Here is a 21,623-nt window from a genome sequence, read left to right as displayed (position 1 = left end):
GCATTTAGGTAACGATTTCATCGAAAGGTCATCGCACTAACAGTTTGTTTCTACTTCTGAGAAAAATATTAAAAAATATATCTTCATCTATTTAAGGTTTTTTTGAACAATGCCATACAAAGCAAATAGAAGTCTGAAGGATAAAACATAATAAAGTACTTACCTATCTATTCATACAATGTAATCGAAAATATGGAACAAAGAACTTGTTTGTTATCTACTAATTTTTTTCATTGTTTCAGTATAGAAAAAATTTATATTACTTCTACAGTACTCCAGAAAGTAGAAAAAAAAAACAATGGAAGCATACATACATTTATAGATAGCTCTTATTTGTATACTCTTTAAATATAAATATTTATGTACATATCTGTCACCATGCTTTTGACCATGGATATGTTATTGACAAATACATATATACATATATATATATATATATATATATATATATATATATATACAGGTGACTGTACAATTTGTTTTTCTGGTTTCTTGTGGAACAAAATTGCCTTTAACTGTCTGCATCTTCATGGCTTGTTATTGAATAGAGGTTTTCTTAGTTAGGATTTTTTCTTTTAATGATAGCTAGTACAATAGGGCTTTGACTAAATGGTTAAACTTTCTGCAAGAATACTATAATTAAGGATTGGAGTTGGGGGGAAAGATAAGGGCACAACTAAGTTGATTTCTCAATAGCCATTGAACAGTTCCAAGTGGAACATGTGAACATTATATTTTCTCATTAATACTGATAGACAAGAGAGAGTGGTGGTGGTGAGGCACAATGATACTTATGCGTGGAATGGGACTTAATCTATATATATAAAAGAAAGTCGTTTTAGTTACACTATTTATAACTCAAGAACGGCTTTACCAATATGGCTGAAAATTGGTGAGGAGGTAGCTTAAAGACAGGAGACGGACATAGGATACTATTTATTCATTTTTTTTCGAATTTATACCTTGAAGAGCTTCTTTTTATTTAACTTACTAATATTGTAAATGCGAATGTTTAGATGGATGTGATGTGGATGGGTGGCCTACACTAATTAAGTTTTTTATATATCCATGCAAATGAAGTCGCGGGCAACAACCACTATTGTTATATCTATTTTTTTAAAAGTTAATTAGAGGGATGAGTAATACTTTAGTAGTGGTAAACAAAGGTAAAACTAACAAGATATTACAGTAGCCCCTACAAAGTGGCTTCTTTTATGATAGTTGAGTAGATTTTTATATTTAACAATATTATGAGTGATGGCAAAGACAATATTGCCTAAATATCTCACAATAGCTTTAAAATCATGATATTGTATTAATGGATGAAAACATATCCTTTGATCTTTATTGTTAGTTCTCTGTTTTTCATGCAATACATGACAACTCTTGATAGTAAATTATCATTAGTTACCTACTAAAGGTTGATTAGTAAAACTTGATATCCTTTTTGCATAGCTTTATTGTTTTGTTACAGAAATTATTACACTCTTAATCAAACAAAGAAATCGAAACAATGTTTTTGCCCACATTAGTGATATTTCTAAAAATATAACAACTTTGCATTAAAAATGGAAATGAAAGTGGAAACTGCAAAAAAATCAAATATCACCATTACAACATAATACATTAATATTGCTAAGCCTTAATCCTAGTCGCCATATGCAGACATATTCACGAATGACGTTGATAAATGGGTTTAAAATTGTAAAGATATTAGTTAATAACCATAAACATTTTCATCGGAAAATGCAATGTACAAGAAAAAGTCTTCATCGTGATGCTCTTGATAGAGTGAGCCCATTGTAGCAGATGTAGGAGGAATGACGTTGTTAACGAAAAAGAAAAGCGCGTCCTCCGGGCGAAGGTGAATACGTTTCCTGATCAAAAAATAAAACTGTCCAACCGTGAGATCAGATGGTACCAAATACTTCTTTTTGTCGAGGTCTCCCAGTCTGGCCTTCGGCGCTTTCTCTACAATTACTGGAACACGATCCGGATATTTCCTGCGTATTTTCTCACCCTCAGTCTTCCTCTTCTCGAAAGAATGTTCTTCTTTGTATTGGAACTTCATTGTTGGGTAAAATTCACGCTATAATTTCCAAATTGACGGAGCTGAATCAGAACTGCGACTTGTTTTTTGTTTTTGCGTTATTGTTTTAATGACGCAGTGACGCAATCAGCTGATATGACAACATTGAGAATTGAGATTTTTTAATCAACGACAGACGACAAATTTTATGATCAGCTGCAAAATTTTTTGGGCTTATTTAAGAAAAGAAGTAAAAATTGTTGAATTTTATCTTTTTATTTTTAGTTTAATTATTGTTATTTTCAAACATTCTTCAGATTTATGGTAGAAAATAGAAAATCTGGCAATCAACTGGTTGGTGATGGTTGTCTTTGGTTTCTACCTGCAACAAGAAAAGCGTCCGTTTACGTCTTTTGCTGAAGATAATTTTAGCACCTTTATTTATACTCCTGAACATATCTGATTCCAACATTAATCATGCGTAAACGAAAGTCACTCAAAAAAGCTGATGATGATTCCGATGGATCAGAGCAAGGCGGTGAACCCGAAGAATTTCAAGATTCTGGTGAAGATTGGACACCGGATGCAGATTCGGTAAAGTAGATGTCTATTACTACTCTAATTATAATGTAAAGCTATTAGGAATACATATACATATAATATTGTGAATTTTTAAATAACCATGCAACGTAGACCCATACATTCAAATTTATCTTCAATTTTTTCACGTGAATAAGGTTAGGTTTCAGTATCGGCGTCATATTTGTTTCCTTACTCTTACATTACTTTACATTTGTCGGTCACTATTTCGTATTTCCATAACAGCGTCATCGTATATTAGTCATCAGTTAATTTCTTCGACCTAATACATTCATTTACTATTGAAAATTGCACAGAACCTTGTTATTGATTACATTATTATTTCAATACAAATACATGTTGTACCCTTTTTCCGTTTCCGATGTACATTATTGATCTGTTTATTGTGCTTTCTGTGAATTAATTTGCATGTTATATCATGATCAGTGCATTATTTGGTCTTATATTAACCACACAATTTTTAAGAGTATTTATAAGTTATACAAAAAGCATTTCTATGCAAAGCAGTTAAAAATAAATAACTGATACAAATATAAATAATGTAATTTTATTTTTACAGAATGAACAATCTACCCGTGGTGGACGCAAAAGAACTTCACGAGCTGCAGTGAATAATTCAAAAAAGAAACGTAAAAATTCGACATCAGAAGAGAGTGAAGGGGAAGGTGAGGAAGATGAGGAAGCGGAAGATGAAGAAGGTGATTTAGATGAAGAAGAGGGTTCAGATGAAGAAAAGAATGGTTCTGATGGAAACAAATCTGACTCAAGCCAATCTAAAGATGTACCAAAGCACTTTCATGTATGCAGAAACTTTTTTTCAATGACAATTTACTGCTTTTTAATATGAAACTAATTTGATTTATTATTATTTTAGTCTGGAAATTTTGTCTTGCTGAAATCTGATGTTAAATGGGATGGTGACACGGTAGTTTCAAAACTTGATGAATTAAATTTGTGGAAAATTGACGGAAAAGCATTATTGCAAAAGTTTATACCTATGGAATCAAATGGAAAAATTCTTCACAAATGCACATGTGTGGTAAGTTCAACAGTTATTGCTATTATTGTTTTTTAATTCTTAAAATTTGACAACGCTATTTTTAATGATTACTTAAATTTGCAGTACTCTGGATGGAATGTTGACAACCGCGAAAATTACTATCCAATCACAGAAATCTTGGACCGCAATCCTCGAACCGATTCAAAAGAAATATGTGTAGCATTGAATCTTGATGATCTAATTACAGTAAGAGACAAGTAAACATGAGGTTTTTTTACTTAATTGAATTAGATAAGTCAAAATAATAATAACTTTTACTTAGCACTGCATTCCACATTACAATATGTAATTGATTTTATAAAAAGGGGATTAAATGTTCAATAAAGATTTACATTTTCTTTTTACTGTTTAGGTCTGAATGTATTTCCCTCCTTTTCCTGTAAGTCTAGATAATAATTTCTTGTATACACAGTCATAGAGACTAATAAGCAACATAAAAAACTACAACTTCTTTCAGTTTCTAGTCTTTAGGAGACCTTCCAAAAATTTAAGGATGATAATTATGGGTAATAGTAGTTTAGCATGGTAGTCCTCTTAGTCAATAGTAGTTTTTGGAGGATTAATAGGGTTATGTGAGACAGTCCTGCTATGTTCGTCTAGGGACTAGACAGTATCGATGTGAGATTTTATTTATCGAAAAGACAAAAATGTATGGAAGTGACTGACTGGATATGTCACGCATTTAAACACATTTTATCGATTCATGTTGTCTAGCCAATCTGAATGTTCAAACGAAAGTATTTTTTGGGCGGCTGTAGTCGCTCAGACCTTCGAATGGATAAGCAGATATTCATGTTTTAGGTCCCCCCCCAATCAAACCCCTTTGTTGCGGTCGTAAAGTCATAAGTAGCTGCGCTGCCGAGTAGCAGAGCGACCGATCATGCGCTCGCGACTTGAAACGCATATCATAACACGATGCAGATACTAATAAAAGTGATCTGCTTCACAAATAAGGTCGTAAGCTGATCTTTAGGTCATCAAGTTAGGTGATTCATGACTAGAAAAGAGATCACTGAAGCCCCTTATTTTTGATGTAAAATGGGGAAATTACAGCTCTTGGACTTAAACACACCTATTGTTACTGTTCCTGCTATTAATTTTACCGAACCATATACAAGTCAGTGAATGAATGCACCTTTTTCCAAAGTCCCAAACATATTTTTTTATAATCTGTACTAGTATTCAGCTATGGTTGATTAAGTCACTGTCAACTATCAATGTCAAATTATTACTCTTCTCTCTTCCGTTCTCCATTGTTTCATACCAATTTGTATAATATTTTTCGTCGTGTATTTTGACTTTGACAGATTGTTATTTAATTAAAAAAAATTGATTACCAAACAAAATATAGTGCTAATAAATAATAATGGCAGACGTTCAACCAGAGTTTCAAGGTAAGTTTTAGAAGATAAATAAGTCACTAACCAAGTCACATAAAACAATAGTGAAAGTAATTGAAGTTCTTTACAGTTAAATAAAAATACTAATATAAAAATTAATCTTGACCTATATAGTAAATATTATATTGTAAATCCCATTTTCCGCTTTTTTTTCAGAACAATATTGTGCGGTTTGTTTACAAAAGTACGATCACCCGACTAAACTTCCCTGTGGGCATATTTTTTGCTTTCTTTGTACCAAGGTAAGATGGGCACTTTGATTTTAATATTTACTAAAACAGATCACATTTTCTTTATACTCTTTAGTGCCTTTTCATTCATTCCCATAAGTCATTATGTTAAGCATATCTAAACCTATTGAACATGGCAAAAACTCAAATAAATAGCTTTTAGTAAATGATAAGAAAATAAAAAATACTGAAAAGTAATAAAATATTTGAACACTAATAATTAAACTACTTTTTTTATTTTTTTTTAGTATTGATTATATTCCCAAGGGTATTTAATAAAATTATGTCAATCACCAGGGTATAGCTCTGCAAAACAAGACTTGTGCCATGTGCCGTAATGCCATTCCAAATGATTACTTAAATAATCCAGTTTTACTGTCACAAGACAAAAATACAGAAGAAAATCGCAATGAGGACTATCAATGGTACTATGAAGGAGGAAATGGTATTTTTTATACTATCCATTTTTAATAATAATGTTATGGATTTACTAGTTAATCTGTGTGCCTATATTTTACTGAAAATATTGTTTTTGTTGGTTTTATCCTTGGTAGAAAAAGTGAAACTTCTGACTTTAATTTTCATGGAACATTTTATTTTAGGTTGGTGGAAATATGATAAACGTAGCAATAGTTATTTAGAAGAATTGTACAGCAAAGGAGAAAAAGAAGGGTCTCTACTATTAGCTGGAAACTTGTATCGGATAGATTTTGAGAAAAATATTCAGGTGCGTGTTAGTGACCAAACAAAAACTCGCAAAATACGACGCGACACACCATTCTTGCCTGCTAAAGGTTTGTATTGATATCTTTAAGTCACTTTCGGTTAAAAATGATATTATTAACTTGAAAATAACACATGTTTTAGATAAAAGCACTGCCATGCATTAGATATGTAATATATGGTGTCTAAACCCAATACTCAATCTAACATTTGCAGTATGCTTTCCAATGTTATTGCATTTAATTTTGCAATTACAATTGCATTGAGTGAAAGGTTCAAATGAAATGAGATTAATAATATTTAAAAATGTTGCCACTTATTATTAATAATGCTATGAAGTAATTTAAATTAAAGCAAATTTGCAGGCATTGCCGGTATTGTTATCAGTAGCAGTATAGACAATGTGTCCTCTCCTACTGATATTCAAGTTATAGAAGATTCAGAAAGGGATGAAGAGGTTGATACAAGCGTTGAAATTATTAATGACAACTCTACAGACGAAGATTCCTTTTCCGAGATGGTCCGTAATTTAAGGTATGTGTTAAGGATTTAAAACATAACATACCATATCTTAAAAAAGATAGAAAGTATGACTACACATTAGACAAAAAGTAACTCTGGGTTTATTTGTTGTAAGCTTATGATATTTATCAATAACTTTTATGTCATAATTTCAGTGTTATTACATTGGGGGAACAAGAATCATCAAGTGATTTCCTTGAAACGGAGAATCCATAAATATAGGCTCTATAAAAATAGATGCTTATATAAAATAAAATGTATTATTATATGTTTATTTTAATATAAATAATAATAATATGTAACCAATACCAATCTAATATTGTTGTGTTAAAAAAATAAATCTATTTCATTACACTCAGTCATCTCTCATTTATTTCCTCATTCTACATAATCATTAATTTTCATTTCCTTATGCTTGTATAAAAACAATTTCTGGTGCTCAAAAGAGACTGGGAGAATTTGAAAAACAGGGATAAATGAAAGTAAATCAAACTCATTTTTTTACAACTGTTATGAAAGTGGAAACTTAATGCCAACATGATTTTATTTTGCTATAAACAAAACAAAAAATTTTTTTCTGATTTATGGTAAATATTCAAAACAATATTGTGGTAGTCAATTAAAACTTCCTTTCAAGCTAAGGCCCACATAAGGTATGAGCTAAGTAATAAATGACAAATTAAACCCTAGTTAGTGTTCATTTAGTCGTACTTTGAAATGAGGAAACATAACGATAAACTTTATATTGTTTATACTACATTACACTATATTAGTAAAATTTCATTAAATCATACAGGTAATATAATAATTGTTAATGTATTGTGAACAAGTATTTTATTGAAATTATTTTATAAATGTTGTGTATTTTTTTAAGGCCCTACTCATAAAAAATGAAAACGAGACAACATGACTAATGTATGGAACCACTACAGTAACAAAAAGAACTCGAAAAACACCAAGAAATTGAAAGTTACTTTAAATTTTGAGTGACATGTTGGTTTGGCATGTAAGGCAAAAAAGAGAATATATTGTACTAAACTATGCATAGCTAACTGTTGTCAAATACCCAGAACAAATGATTTGGTCAATGTGGTATAGTAGTTTTTTAATTTTAACATGTATCCACAAAAGTAGGTTACGAAATATATAGTAATTTTTTTATAGCGGCTATCTAATCAGTGGATTAGAAATGTAGCAATAACATTATATATATTTACAAAGTTGTCTCAACAACTATTTTTGTCATTATGACTTTTATATAATTATATTTTTATATAGTATAACGTCGGTGACTCAGGGGTCAAGCATTTGACTTGCAATCTGCAGGTCCTGGGTTCGAATCCCATGTACCAATGTGTTTTTCGATTTACATATGTACATTTATCCGACGTTCTTACGGTGAAGGAAAACATCGTGATGCAACCAGCACATATCTGAGGAGAAATTCAAAGATATGTGTGAAGTGAACCAACCCGCACTTGGGTAGCGTGGTTAACTATGGCATAATCACCTAGCTAGCCTAGCCTAACCTAGCCTAATCACTTACAGTAGGCTTCGAGGCCCTCGATGGGGACATGATGATAGCATAAAAATTATATAATTCAGCATGCAGTTAACCAAGACAAAGCATTGTTCCAGCTAATGTTAATCATGACAATTTATAGGAATTTGTTAGGCATATAGAAGTTTAAAATCATAGATATTGTATTATAATGCGGCTAAAAATACTCTATTGTTGTTTACTGTTATATATAAAAATTATAAATGATATATATTTGTCTTTCTGTTGCTTACTTATTTGAGTTATTTATCTATTTTATGTTAAAAGACGATTTTTATTTCTTTATTTTTAATGTTAATTGGTTCAATAAATTATGACTTAAATTTTTGTATTATTTTCAATATCCTTTTACATACTGTTTTTTACTTATCATAAGGTGGCAAAAGGCCATCTGAATCAGCTGAAATACAGAAATGATCTCTGCATATAGTCATTGGCAAATGCATTGCTTACTTTTACAAGAGGAGATGCACAGAAAGAGAATGTTTTCCCTTCCTATGCATCCCTATGTCTATCAAATCCACTTCCCTATCCTATCCTTAAAGTGCATAAGAAGAGACTAGATCATTTAATTTAGTAGTATTTATTGAATAGTGGCAGTAAGACGAAATGTTGTGGTCTTGTTGAAATTTCATCAAAACATTTAAAAAAATTTAAATTTTATTTAATTTTTAAACTAAAAAAACTAAACACAAATTTCAAAATTTTATTATCTACATAATTAACTACTAAAGTCTAAAATGTAGAAACTACCAAGGTCTTACAGGACTTTGGCTAGCATGCGTCAATATCCAGGTATTGTGCGGTTTAGGTTTCATGGCCATCTGTTTGTGGCGAGGGTGTTCAGCACAAATAACGTACTTCCTTTCATCTCGAAAAACAAAGTAACATGACTTACAACGCCTTCTTACTCGCCCTTTTACTTTAAATCCACATACTGGGTTTATTATAGGACTAGCAACCTGTAAAAACTTTTTTCTAGTTAAGTCTTGTAGTGTACTGAAGAAATATGACTTTTCAATGGTAATTTTAGGTATGGTACTTATCAGTAGTGTTCGTGTTAAAGATACAATATTCTGCATTATTATCTGCAATAAAATTAATTATGTTATGGTTCTTCTCAAACAATGTAGTACATAAATATAATTACTAACTATTATCAAGAGTTGGTCTGGCTCTTACCTTAATTGGATTTATGTATTTCTTTTTATGGATGTATCAATTACCTCATCGGTTAAACGACAAAAATAAAATATTATTATTACAGTATTATATTATTAAGATAACCTCCAAGACAAAAATTGTAGACAGTATGACAGCTGACTACAGCTGACTTTGGACTTTTTTTTTAATTTTATGACCTGGTAACATAGACCTTTAAGTCACATCTTATTTGGGACTTTGGACTTTGACATACAATGCCAGAGTATTTTTTTTTCGACCTGGTAACAAAGACCTTTAGATTATTTTTATTTGGAAAAAAGAGTATTTATCTAGATTAGTTTCAAAGAATATAAAACATTATTTGTGATCGATAAACTAATGCATAATGGACAGTATCCTACATTCATCTTTTTTTACAGTAAACAATTTAAAAACTCGAAGCGTGATACTGTCATTTGAATTGTTTTGCTGGATTTAGGCATTCTTGTATGGTGATGTAACTGATACTGGTAACTTCATTATGCCTCGGTACTTAAGTGCAGATTAGGTGCTTGATTACCTGATACTCTGTTAACTCCTCCTGATATTCTTTTGCTAGAAGAGTTTTGTATGCTATCCAATGTATGAATGCATTATATTGAATGCAGGTCTCGGAGAATAAAGTGCGGATAAAGTCTTCCTTTGATAGACAACAAACAGACTCACGCACTCTCTCTCTCTCTCTGTGTTAACGATACGAAAGAAATCTCATTTGCTCCGGTTTTCTTCTCTTCTCTTCGCTAAAGCCTGGCGTAGCCCATCAAATACCCAAATTCGATAGCCTAATGGCGTGGCTAAATTATACATTATTTATTAGGAATATTACAAATTTCGCAAGCTATTAATTAAAAAAGTGACTTAATGTTTTTACTTGGAAACTAGTACTGAAATACCCTTCAACATATGTAAAGAAGTGGTGAATTCCGGAACAAAGGACTAAAGAAACAATATGTTAATGCAAAGCATTGTTCACGAATGGCTCACACATAACACGATTGCAAATGTATTCACTTCATAGTTGTAACTGAGTCACGACATGGGGTTGAAAGTAAAGGCAAGGGCTTTATTTTCTAATTTTAAATTAAGTATTGATATAAATAAAAGTAAGTAAATATGTTTATGAAAATATACGGAACAATAATCGTCAACAGTTACGTGGTTAAGAACTGAGAAAATACTAAATAATGTTAATTTCCGCTATTGTTTAATAGGTGGAGAAGAACTCATCATTATCTCCCAGGCCTCATCCCACTCACGTGGGGTCGGTGCAACAGTTTATATAAACCTAAAGTTTTGGATTAACTTTTTACGGCCGTTCGCCTGCCCGTCGCTAGCCTTACTTGGGCGGAATATATTAAAATTAAATATTTATTTTGTAAATTAAATATGAATAACTGGCAGAAATAAATGGTATTGGTAATAAAAAAAGTATAAAATGTATTTAAACTTTTTGACATAATAAAAATTCACAAGTCAAACTAAATTAAAGTGTAATTTAATCTAATCATACGTAAGTTTTTATTATATTTATTATATTTCGATTATCAGTTGCGGGTCGTGATGCTGTAAGCACCGTGACCTCCCCGCCATCTCCCGACCCGCGCTCTGATCAAATGAACTGGCGATTCTGTTTAAGACAAACGTGTTACAGATTTAAATCCAAATATGTCTAAGACGAGTACTAAGGCTTCAAAAATTAATAAAAAGGCAATAACATCTCCGGATGTTTACAAGCCTGTTGGACCTTACAGGTAAGATTAAGTAATTTTGATCTAATGACAACGATTTACCTAACAAAATATGATTTCAATACTGTCAATGTGATTGTGGGTAGTGAACAATAAGCAAATATACTTATACGGGGGTGTTTCGCTCGTTAGAAAAAATAAGGGTACTACTGGCACGACGAAAAGTGATTCAGATGCATACGCTTTGTCATCCGGGCAAAGCCTGGGCGGGTTCAGGCAATTAGCATAAAAGTGGTTAATACACTTCTACAAAAGTCAGTTCTCATTTCAAAGTAAGAATTTTATTTAGATGTTGTTTTTGCATTTGTTAATAACAAGTGTACTATGTTACATAAATATGTGTTTATCGAACATCAAATGTGTAAATATCAATAATAGAATTTACGCATGATAAACAATGTCTATTATAGATTGCAATAACTTTATTTATTGTTTAGGTATACATATACTTCTGAGGTTGTAAGTGATTACTGTAGATCCTACGTTAAATATGAATATAATTATTTAGAGAAAGAAAGACTACGCTTTTTAACTCCGCCAATGAGCCAAGGCACGGATATAGCAATAATTATAAAAAAATATTCTGGGTTAAAGTTCAGTGACTTGTAAATGTACTTACATTGTTCACGACCCCACGTAGCTTAATAACGTTTGTAATTTTAACTTTGTTTAATAAAGGTAATATAGTATTATCTTTTAAACTAATTATTATTAAAAATCAAAAAACGCCCTTACCTTCCCTTAAAAAAAAGTAAGCATCTACATCTCTATAAGTATATTGCAGATGTTTATAAGCAGCGGTCACTACGTTAACATACCAACTGAACGCTTACTTGTTTGTCACCTAGTTATCCAACATAAAACATATATCACCTAAATAGTGTTATTTGGTATAAATAACAGTTGGTGCCTCTTTTAGTCAGGCGGTGCTGACGGACAAGACGCTGTACGTGTCGGGCGTGCTCGGCCTTGACACGCAGTCAAACATGATCTGCGGCATCGAGGGCCAAACACGGCAGGCGCTCAACAATCTCAAAAGTATCTTGGAGGCTGGCGAAAGCTCCCTACAGGGTGTTCTGAAAACGACAATCCTACTGACTAGTATGGATGATTTTCCATGCGTCAACAAAGTATATGCAGAATGTAAGTCTTTATTTTCGTATTTTAGGAATGGATAAGCATTTAACAGTGGTAGTTTCGTCTGATGGGTGTGTGTGTACCTAATGCCTTTCCGTCCCCGTCCCCTTCCCCTTTCCCTTTCCGCTTTCCGCATAGGAAGGGATTGAAATATAATAGGGAGTAAAATTCTGATTCTAAGACAAACTAAAATAGGTTTAATAAAAGCGTTTAATATTTTCATCAAAAAGGTAAAATATTACGACAAAAATAATGTTGGCTCATGATGATAGAAGAGATGAGTATAAAATGCGTCGGCTAAATATTTGAACTAACAGAACACTACTATTCAGCTCCGTGTTTAAAAAGATAGAACTGACTGCATATAATGCGTTATCTGTATTCATTATCATGATATATAGAAATTATTGTATTGTAATAACTGACCTAATTGCGACACTGATGACTGTGTTGACTCGAAGAACAACAGTATTTTTAATTCGTTGGGAAATTCATAAAATAAAAGTTAATTTCATGCCGGACAATGAGGTTATGGGCATCAAATGTTGGGCATTCTGTTGCCCAAATTAGACGCATAACCTCACTGTAGTATCGCTCCCCCTTTGCAAGTGGAATGCATCGGCGCATAGAATGATTTGTTTAGAATAAGTTTTTCCATGACGTCCACCAACACTTTTGCAACATAGATTCGTATCGTCTTTGCTTCTTTCATTTACTTTTTGTTTGTGTTTTTGTTTAAAGTTTTCACCGATGTTTATCCGGCGCGCGCAACTTTCCAAGTGGTGAAGCTGCCGCTCAACGCATTGATTGAGATCGAGGCGATCGCTCTGATCGGCATCAAAGAGGTGGCGTGTCCCTGCTCACGCTGACCACCAGCAGCTGAACTGGCGTTTTGTTTTGTCTATATTTATTTGATATCTTCGATAAAAACAAGTTGCGCATATTCTTGTATAATATAACCTATTTTAATGCATGTTTGTTTTTTTCTTTGGTGTGGACGTTAATTTATAGTATTAGGTGACCGCCTGAATTCCCCGAAGTGATCGCTGCCCATAGAAATCCACATTTGCAGAAGTGTTGACTATCTTAATTCATCCCCACCTCTGCCTAATCTACTTTCTCTTCCCATCCTTTCGAAGTTTTTTATAAAAAATTATCGAAAAAGAGCAATTTTAAAGATTCGTTAGCTTTCCGCCATATATAATACAAATATAGAAAACACTAGGAAACACGTGTTAGGAGTAAGTACCTATAAAGGTCCACCTGATCAAATTAATAATAGATCTTGCTATATTTGATCGCTTTCGTGCAAGCTGAGCCGATATTACAATAAAATGACCCACTTGATAAAAATTTTAAATACAAAATGACTAATGGGTATTTTAAACTTTGAACTTTTACGGACGTCGCTAAACTCTAATTGGTCAATAATATTGGGGGTCAGGCAAGCGGTTGTTTTACCTTATGATTTAGATTATCGTTGTTGGGTCCTTGTCTCAGGACTCGTCGGACAAAAAACCACCAACAGATTACTTATCAAACAATATAATATTATACCGGCATTTGATATATTTAATATATAATAACATACCGGTTTTATAAATAAGAAAGATTTGTTTGCGTTGAATAGGCTCGGAAACTACTGAATAGATTTGAAAAATTCTTTCACTCTTTGAAAGCTACACTATCTCCTGGTGACATAGGTTTATTTTTTTTTATTGCGCGTGGACGAAGTTGCGGTTTACTACTTTAATAATTCTTTTAATCTAACGAGTTTTCCGAATGATGTAATTTCAAGAGTTCATATTTATTTCTATTTCGTACCTAATTATCTTGAAGTCCTTTAAAACGATCACGAACCTCGGCTTAATCAGCTCTAGAAATTTTCAAGTATTACAAAATATATTGTCAAGATGTAGTTAGCAAAACAAGTATCGACTAACCTTTTTTTAGTTTTTGCTATAGTACACTTTAGCTTTAGTATTAATGATCCAACCGCACCTTTTTATAGCGTGCAATAGAAATAATACCTAGGCGGTAAGCAGCGTGTAAGAATTAATGAAGTTTCACATTATCCTTGACGGTATTCAAATAGTGCATTGTGAAAGTAAAAAAATTACATTCCTCGTACATTTATAGCCTTATTTAGCCATAAAGTAAAATGTGTCGTGAGCACACACATTGCTATGTAAACAAATGAAATCCATTTCCTCTTGTACCTCCGAAAATAGTGTTATTTTTACTAATAACTGTTTACGATTACTTAACTAGTCCATACATTTACAAAACTAAAGAGTTATAAATAAACCATAATTAAAATGCATTTTATGCTCTCACTGACATTATCACAAAAATGAAATCTCCATAACCTTGCTTTAGTGAGCTGTATGTACTTAGAATGAGTGCCAAGGTGGTACACCACTCATTAGGTACTGAGACGATATTTAATTGACCCTTTGTTAAAGTAACACTATTAATTTGACTACAGAATTGATCAACGCTATTTTCTTTTCCAATCTACTAGTTAGTGATGACGTTGAAAATACGCGGTATGATGGCGATAATTTATAGTCATGATTACTGGTAACCAAAAACACAGGAAAATAAATTTAAGAAATAATGCTACAAGATGGCTATTCTCGGAGCGAATGCACTTTGTCTAGCACCGCAAGTGTTTCGGAAATAATAAGTTTGGGTTCATTCAAACTTTGAAAACTTCAATTTATTAATAACGTAGTTTTATATTATTAGTCTACCTATAATTGTTTAGTTTATAATTAAATATTTCTTTTTTTGTTTATTAAAAAAATAAAAGTTATAATATTAAAATTATATTATAATGTTAATGTATTCCTTCCAAGTAGGGTTGGCGACAGGCAGACGGCCGACCGTAAAAAGTTAAGCCAAAACTAAGGATATTAAAACCTTGTGCGCCGCCGACCCATCGTGAATGAGATAAGGCCAGACAGATGAGTCTAGCTATAATTTAAATTTATTCTTAGTCTATGGAATTAATTGATACTGAAAGTTTGGATTCATAGTTTTCAAAGTTTAATCCAAATTTTTGCAAATCCAAATTGCGTTAGTATTAATTACAATACGCTTACCTTCTAATATATATAAATCACATAAAAAATATGTACGTCAAGTAAAACAATGTTGTTACACTCGTTTATTTAAAAAAGAAATGTGATGGGGGTGCGAGTGCGAGGTCATCTGAGTGAACACCCTCCCATGGCGAGAACGATACGATCTGCTAGAGGCAAAGCAGCGCCGGAGGCGGGCGGCCGGGTGGCCGGGCGACCAACGGCAGTCGTGCAGACGGCCTGAGCTCGGCTTGTCGGCTGGTCACCATTTACGTCCCGTCGCTGAATAACTTCGAGCCTTTGACTCGCTTTACGCATGTTCAACATTCTAATTTAATTCTCACCCACCATGGGCTGTACTAGCAGCGCTCCGAACGTCATCGAAGCTCATACCAATTCTACAGGTGACCGAATGACGAAAACTTGTAATTTGTATTGTTCTTTTTTTAGCACTTTCTATTCCGTATTTACTTTATTAGGTTGAATAAATTATCATGGAGCACTGCTTTATACGTTTCATCTTCTCGGTAATGGGCCATTACGTATGCTCTTTGTTGTTTCATTAGCTATTTGAAAACATAAGCGAATTAGGGTTGGGCGTATTGAGTGAACTCGAGGTCAATGTTAAAGGTAAGACGCCGCTTAATTTTATTCAATTCGCTTCACGCATGTAAAATAATTAAGGTTTATTACTTTGTTGTTTGTTCTTAATAAAAAGCTTTATATACACTTGGAGCGTAATTATTCGAAACGTGTTTTATATTTCTATAACTTTGTATACCCTTGTTTCAGATAGAACTATACATTTTTTGGAGGACGAAAGTATTAATAAAAATAAAGAGAATGAATTAAACAAAGAAAATGGACTTTCTAAATGTGATAATGTTAATGATGTACACTTAGATAGAAATAATTTGTATATACATAACGGTTCTACAACCACAGAAAATATAGAAGGTAAATAAATTGACTTTTACAAAATTTGATCTTTGCCACGTATACGCATTCACAACATTCACACCAAATGGATCGCAGCCCATGTACAGGAAACATTATGAGCATAGAATTAATAGATAACTTACCGAGTCGTCCAGAACGGTTAAGATTCCACGAGCCCCTATTCACTCCTCGACATAGCACAAAGAATATAACGTAATACTAGTATTCCACGAAAATAATGAATTTATTGAAAATTAAACCGATTGAAATGAATTGCGGACTTCGCACACGCAAACCCAAAATACGAAAACGTAACTTCGATTCGACTTCTATAATAACTGCACCACACTCCCCGAGCTAGCCCAAACGTTCGTCCGGTCCGTAGAGCTTTTATAATACCCTCATGTTCGAAGAGAAAAAAAATATTTAATTTTAGCCACATACATATAACGTCAGTAAGTGCCACCCAAATGTTACCCTAAATCATTGAAATAAAAAGCGCTCTTAACTTTGGTGGTCGAAGTGCGCGTTATGGCTTGACACGTAAAAATTTCATTTTTTTCTAATGGTACTAAGGAGTAACTGAATTATTGCGTGATTACTTAAAGAAAAAAAATTAAATTTCGCTAACATAACATTACAATTTACAATCTAAACTATTTTATAAAGCTGATGTGGTATCATGTTAATTTATGATCGCGTTGTACGTTAGGGTTCTACCGTCTTTCACTTATCAAAAGACACTGCATTTTTACGATATTAAGTACGTTCTTTAAAAGAAAAAATATCTTCATAAGCGTCAACGTGTTTTATTATCTTGGTTTGACTGTGTATGGGATGCCGTATTTTATAGTTTATGCAACAAAACAAATAAGGCTTAGGACAGAAATATTTCAATTGCTATGAAATATGTTACCTAAATTTTACAGATGACCAGAGCAAACAAGAGGATAACAATCAAATGAATCAAAACGATACTGATTATCGGGAACAAGAAAAAATAACGACTTTAAAAGAAGTCGTTGAACACGTCCTGTCTAACAATGTTTTGGAAAAACATGAAAACATAGAAAATAGTTCTTCTGAATCGAACCTTACCCAAGTAGAAGCTATAGAACATGAGACTGACACTCAAGTCGAACGAAGTAAAGATGAAACGTCTTCAGTAACCGCCCCGGAAGAGATCAAGTAAGTTCATCGTCAACCTGCCTTTATCCCCACGTAGGGTCGTCACAGCATGTACTACCCCTCCATAAGTCTTGATTGTAATAAGTGTTAAATATTTGCAGGGAAGTAGTAGAGGAGTTAGCAAGTCCGAGTCAGTCGGAGGGCAGCCGCGCAACGCGCTGGGAGGCGCTGGCCGATATGGCCGCCGAGTTACCCCCGTCACTCACCGTGGACCCCATCACCGGACAAATTTATGCACTCAGCAAATGACATAACCATAGCAATATTGCAACGATATTTTTTATCATAGATTATTTAAAAAAGTATTTTTACTTTAGCTTTATAAAATAAATACAAAATCGTTATAACTCTTAATCTGTTTTCTTAACTACGTTTAATTTGGTCTATAATACGTATAAGTTAAATAGACCGGTGGTTCTAACAGATCCGTGTTTATAATTAGAAACCTTGAAAAACTTAAGATTATATTTCGGAAACGGACCTGGTTTTGGTGACAAATACTAAAAGTTTGATTGGTCATTTGATTATCTCTCTATATTTATGCCACTCACCAAGAATCGCACACCAGGTTTTCGTCCAGATCCATCTATCACTCCTCATCTCAGTCCTCCCTTCTTCCTAGATTATGTTACCTCTCACGCAATCCATCCATCTCTTCATGGGCCTACTACTGCCGTGTATCCTTATGGACATTAAGACTTTCTAATAGCCTTTTTAAAATAGAAATAAATAGTCTACTATTGTATCTAACGTTCTAGGTCTAGGTCAAGGACAAGGCGTGAGTTTTAAATATATTCCATAAGTTTATATGTGAGAGGTAATTGTTGTATTCACAACAATTATCGCTATTATGTAAACAAAACGTAAGTAGAAAATTGATGACGCTACAGTTCCCCTTTTTAGAATTTGTATAAGCAAACAAAACCAAAACTATAATCCATTTTGACAATCAATCATTCTCATTTAACCTTTTTAAAAAAAAAGCCTCAACTTATTTTATCGCATTTCAAAAGATTTTCTTAATTCAAATTTTGTTTAAGAAAAACTTAAAACTTTTTAATCTTACCTAACCCTTTTAACTTACTCAAATTTTAGTAAGCGCTCTCTTTTGTAAAAGAGATTTGTTACTGTATCTATATGGAATAAAATTGGTGTGCCTGTATGTAACATGATAATCTTTTCGCTATTAACAAAAAAAGCACTAAAAAAATCTTATCTGTGTGTCTGTTAGTCTGTCCGCAAGTACTTGCTTGGATAAGTTAAAGAATATTAATAATTTGAGCAATTATTTTTGTTTATATAAGGTTACAAACAAAAATATATAAATTAAAATAATTGCATAAAAGTTTTAATTTCTTTCTTTATAATATTAGTAAAATGTTAGTTTAATAGAAAATTTGTTGTTTACTTTTAATTAGCTCTCTGTAACGTCAGAACAAATATATATACCTTTACTAGTAAGCAGCATGCAGCCATCAACTCATCTGCGGTAGCAAGTTACACTATTACAATATACACTTTTATTGTAATGTGTATATTGTTCCTTGTTTATATAAATAAATAAATAATCGTTATGACGCGTATTTTAAATTTACTTTATTAAAATGGGGAAAAAAAACCAGTAATACTTTTGTACATAATCTTGTATGTCTTTTGATTTATATTCGATGTATTCATTTTACAAATAATTCATTTTAACTTTCAGCAAGGCATTTTATAATAAAATAGTAAACTTTGTCTACTGACCAACAAATGCCTTTTGTACGGATTGTCCACAAAACAGGACTTACATACAACAAGCAACTGTAATGTGATATAACAAATTTACTACACATATTCTATGTGAAATTGGAATCAGTCTTTAGAAGCTAATATGCATATTACATTTCATAGGAATTGCGTTTTCCATGACTTTGTTTTTTGTTTTGGTCTTATATGGAAGAAAAAAAACTTGTTACTTAAATACTAATGTGGAAATTAATTCAGTGAAGTAAAATTCATGTTACATCTTTTACTTTCATCATTGCAATACCATTGGTATCTGTTGTGCCACCAAAGACAATAACAAACAAACCTGAAAGCTTCAAACTGTCCCATACTCTTTGTATCCATGCATCAATCTCAAGCATTTGTTGTAATCCATTTTCAGTGTTAATTTCTAATTTGAGATGTGCCATGGCTAAGTTAAATTCACTAACAGATTCAGACAGCTTGGATATAACTTCTTCCACACCATCTACTGTGCAAAGTTTCACCTTTTTCACTTTGTTCTTTTTCAAATGAGAATTAAGGCTTTCTTTTGCTTGTGTCAAGTATGTGTGATAATCCCCTGTAATGTTATCACAACCAACTACAATTGATGTTTTCTTCTGTTCTATTATATGATTAAAAATTGATAAAGCATATTCCTCTTTTTGTTTCACTTTTATAAAATTTTCTTTGTACTGTTTTCTCTTAGTATGAACGGCATCACCAAATTCTAAGTCTTTTTTCAATTTTAGCTGTACAACTTTCAGAGCGGCTGTGGCATCTTCTTTAGAACAATGACCTTCTTTTCCAGATTGAATAATTTCATTGAGAAATTCTCTAGCTATTACCTTTAGCTTAGGTTTACGACACCTTTCCCCAGTGATATTAAATACTATACTAGTGTCTATAACATAAGGATGCATCATTTTTAAAGCATGTAAATCTGTATTTAGTGAGTGACCAACTAAAATGGCATCAGGGGGTAATAAATCTCTAATTTCTTTTTGAACATCTTCTAACCTCTTGTCAACATTTGCCAGTAATGTTGCAGTAATACCAGAATACTTTGTTAAATAATCAGTTATATCATTATAAGGCTTAACTAATGTTTCATATACACTTTCATGTTTCTCATTGACAATTGTAACCCGAGTTAATTCTGAACCTGCACTTGTTAGACACATTTCACAATCTAATCCAAACATTGGTGATTTGGCTGTAACTGGTTTATATTCCTCTTTAGTCATAACATAATCTGCATAAGCATTTTGTAATTTTCCTTTCAAAGGCAATGGATAATTGTCTTCAATCAATTGCCATGCTGACAAGATGAGTTGTGTTCTAGGAAAGGCATCTCCATTTGTATAATTATAATTTTCACTATCACCATCTTCAATTGGAAAGACTGCCCTCATCATAACCATCAAATCCTTTCTAGCTTCTAAAGCTAAATTCATACTTCCATATTTCTGTATGATTGCTTCCTTATCATTTTCAGACAAAGGTACTAAAGCTAACTCCTTAACAAGTGAACCATTGTATACAGATGGGGTAAGAATTTCTATATGGTGCTTAAAAATTTTATTAGAATTTAACATTTTCTTATGATATTTTTCCCAGTGTTGAATAGAAAGACCTTCTAAGATGATGCATGTTGTTTGACTTACATGATCACCCTTATCCAAAACATACCATCGAGGAGGTTGACTTAAATTGATGTTACCAAACAGGGAATGCATAAGAAGGTGCTGTACATCAGTGAGCATTAATGGTATTCTTTCTTGTTCGGCTGTGAGTAAAGATGCAATATCTCCAGCAGGTTTTAATCTGAGGTTAGGTATGTGCTTTTTTCGAACCTTTTGTAACATTTCTTTAGCTATAGGTTTCTCATCTTCATTTATTTGATCTGTAAAGTTATGAAGAGGTTACATTAAATGATATACTAAGGTATCTGCACCAATGAACAAGTTTGGTGGATGGTAGTAGTCAAATAAATAATAGTTTTTAAGAATTTTCCGACTTTACCCGCTGTATCTAAATTTTTACGCCGCTTTTTTTTGGTAGGTTCTTCAGGACAGGTGCCGATAAGCATTATTTTCAGATATGAATTATAAAAATTTCAATACATAAAACTAAAAACGACAAATCAAATTATTGAAATTGGTCCAAAAATAGAAAACACCAACATCGACACCGCTATGCAAAATGTGCTACAATATGTCACTGTCAAGTCAAATGTCAACGTCAATCCAAATGTAGATAGAATATGTACAAACCTCTCAAAACATTCACCGGGGGATCTTAAATCGAATCTAGCTTGATATACCCAAATGTTATCAATTAATTTTTATAACACCAATTTTAATCTTCAGATAATTTAATAAACATGGAAGAACTATATTTTATTGAAAAGAAAATTTCTTTACTAAATAATCGGGAAAATTCACA

At 32.4% G+C, this 21,623-nt stretch overlaps 5 protein-coding genes across 6 annotated transcripts; 4 read left to right on the top strand and 1 right to left on the bottom strand.

Annotated features, from left to right (window-relative positions):
* Positions 1 to 2,421: 2,421 nt before the first annotated feature.
* LOC106121274 (U3 small nucleolar RNA-associated protein 14) lies at positions 2,422 to 4,027 on the top strand. The gene is made up of 4 exons (XM_013316859.1): positions 2,422 to 2,623; positions 3,189 to 3,428; positions 3,504 to 3,668; positions 3,753 to 4,027. The coding sequence occupies exons 1-4, from the start codon at positions 2,507 to 2,509 to the stop codon at positions 3,888 to 3,890; spliced, it is 660 nt and encodes a 219-aa protein (XP_013172313.1). The 5' UTR covers positions 2,422 to 2,506; the 3' UTR covers positions 3,891 to 4,027.
* Positions 4,028 to 4,901: 874 nt separating this feature from the next.
* Positions 4,902 to 8,394, top strand: Rnf146 (Ring finger protein 146). 2 transcript variants are annotated; one of them, XM_013316858.1, is made up of 6 exons: positions 4,902 to 5,083; positions 5,246 to 5,331; positions 5,617 to 5,764; positions 5,922 to 6,113; positions 6,408 to 6,576; positions 7,439 to 8,394. In XM_013316858.1, exons 1-6 carry the CDS (start codon positions 5,056 to 5,058, stop codon positions 7,449 to 7,451), a joined length of 636 nt encoding a protein of 211 aa, XP_013172312.1. In that variant the 5' UTR covers positions 4,902 to 5,055; the 3' UTR covers positions 7,452 to 8,394. The 2 variants fall into 2 exon arrangements, with proteins under 2 accessions (XP_013172312.1, XP_013172310.1); XM_013316856.1 differs by lacking the exon at positions 7,439 to 8,394 and adding an exon at positions 6,720 to 6,832.
* A 2,405-nt stretch (positions 8,395 to 10,799) lies between these two features.
* On the top strand, positions 10,800 to 13,186 carry UK114 (reactive intermediate imine deaminase A homolog UK114). The gene is made up of 3 exons (XM_013316861.1): positions 10,800 to 11,079; positions 11,996 to 12,219; positions 12,955 to 13,186. Exons 1-3 carry the CDS (start codon positions 10,994 to 10,996, stop codon positions 13,080 to 13,082), a joined length of 438 nt encoding a protein of 145 aa, XP_013172315.1. The 5' UTR covers positions 10,800 to 10,993; the 3' UTR covers positions 13,083 to 13,186.
* Positions 13,187 to 15,173: 1,987 nt separating this feature from the next.
* LOC106121275 (uncharacterized) lies at positions 15,174 to 18,423 on the top strand. Its single transcript, XM_013316860.1, has 4 exons — positions 15,174 to 15,703; positions 16,092 to 16,256; positions 17,168 to 17,426; positions 17,528 to 18,423. Exons 1-4 carry the CDS (start codon positions 15,649 to 15,651, stop codon positions 17,673 to 17,675), a joined length of 627 nt encoding a protein of 208 aa, XP_013172314.1. The 5' UTR covers positions 15,174 to 15,648; the 3' UTR covers positions 17,676 to 18,423.
* A 628-nt stretch (positions 18,424 to 19,051) lies between these two features.
* Positions 19,052 to 21,412, bottom strand: Rexo5 (RNA exonuclease 5). The gene is made up of 2 exons (XM_013317148.1): positions 21,201 to 21,412; positions 19,052 to 21,081 (listed from the first exon to the last, which is right to left on the bottom strand). The coding sequence occupies exons 1-2, from the start codon at positions 21,265 to 21,267 to the stop codon at positions 19,424 to 19,426; spliced, it is 1,725 nt and encodes a 574-aa protein (XP_013172602.1). The 5' UTR covers positions 21,268 to 21,412; the 3' UTR covers positions 19,052 to 19,423.
* Between the last annotated feature and the right edge of the window lie 211 nt (positions 21,413 to 21,623).

The sequence above is a fragment of the Papilio xuthus genome, unplaced genomic scaffold (genome assembly GCF_000836235.2).
Source record: "Papilio xuthus unplaced genomic scaffold, Pxut_1.1 DF826945.1, whole genome shotgun sequence".
Taxonomy (NCBI): Eukaryota; Metazoa; Arthropoda; class Insecta; order Lepidoptera; family Papilionidae; genus Papilio; species Papilio xuthus.
This window is presented reverse-complemented; position numbering and strand designations above follow the sequence as displayed.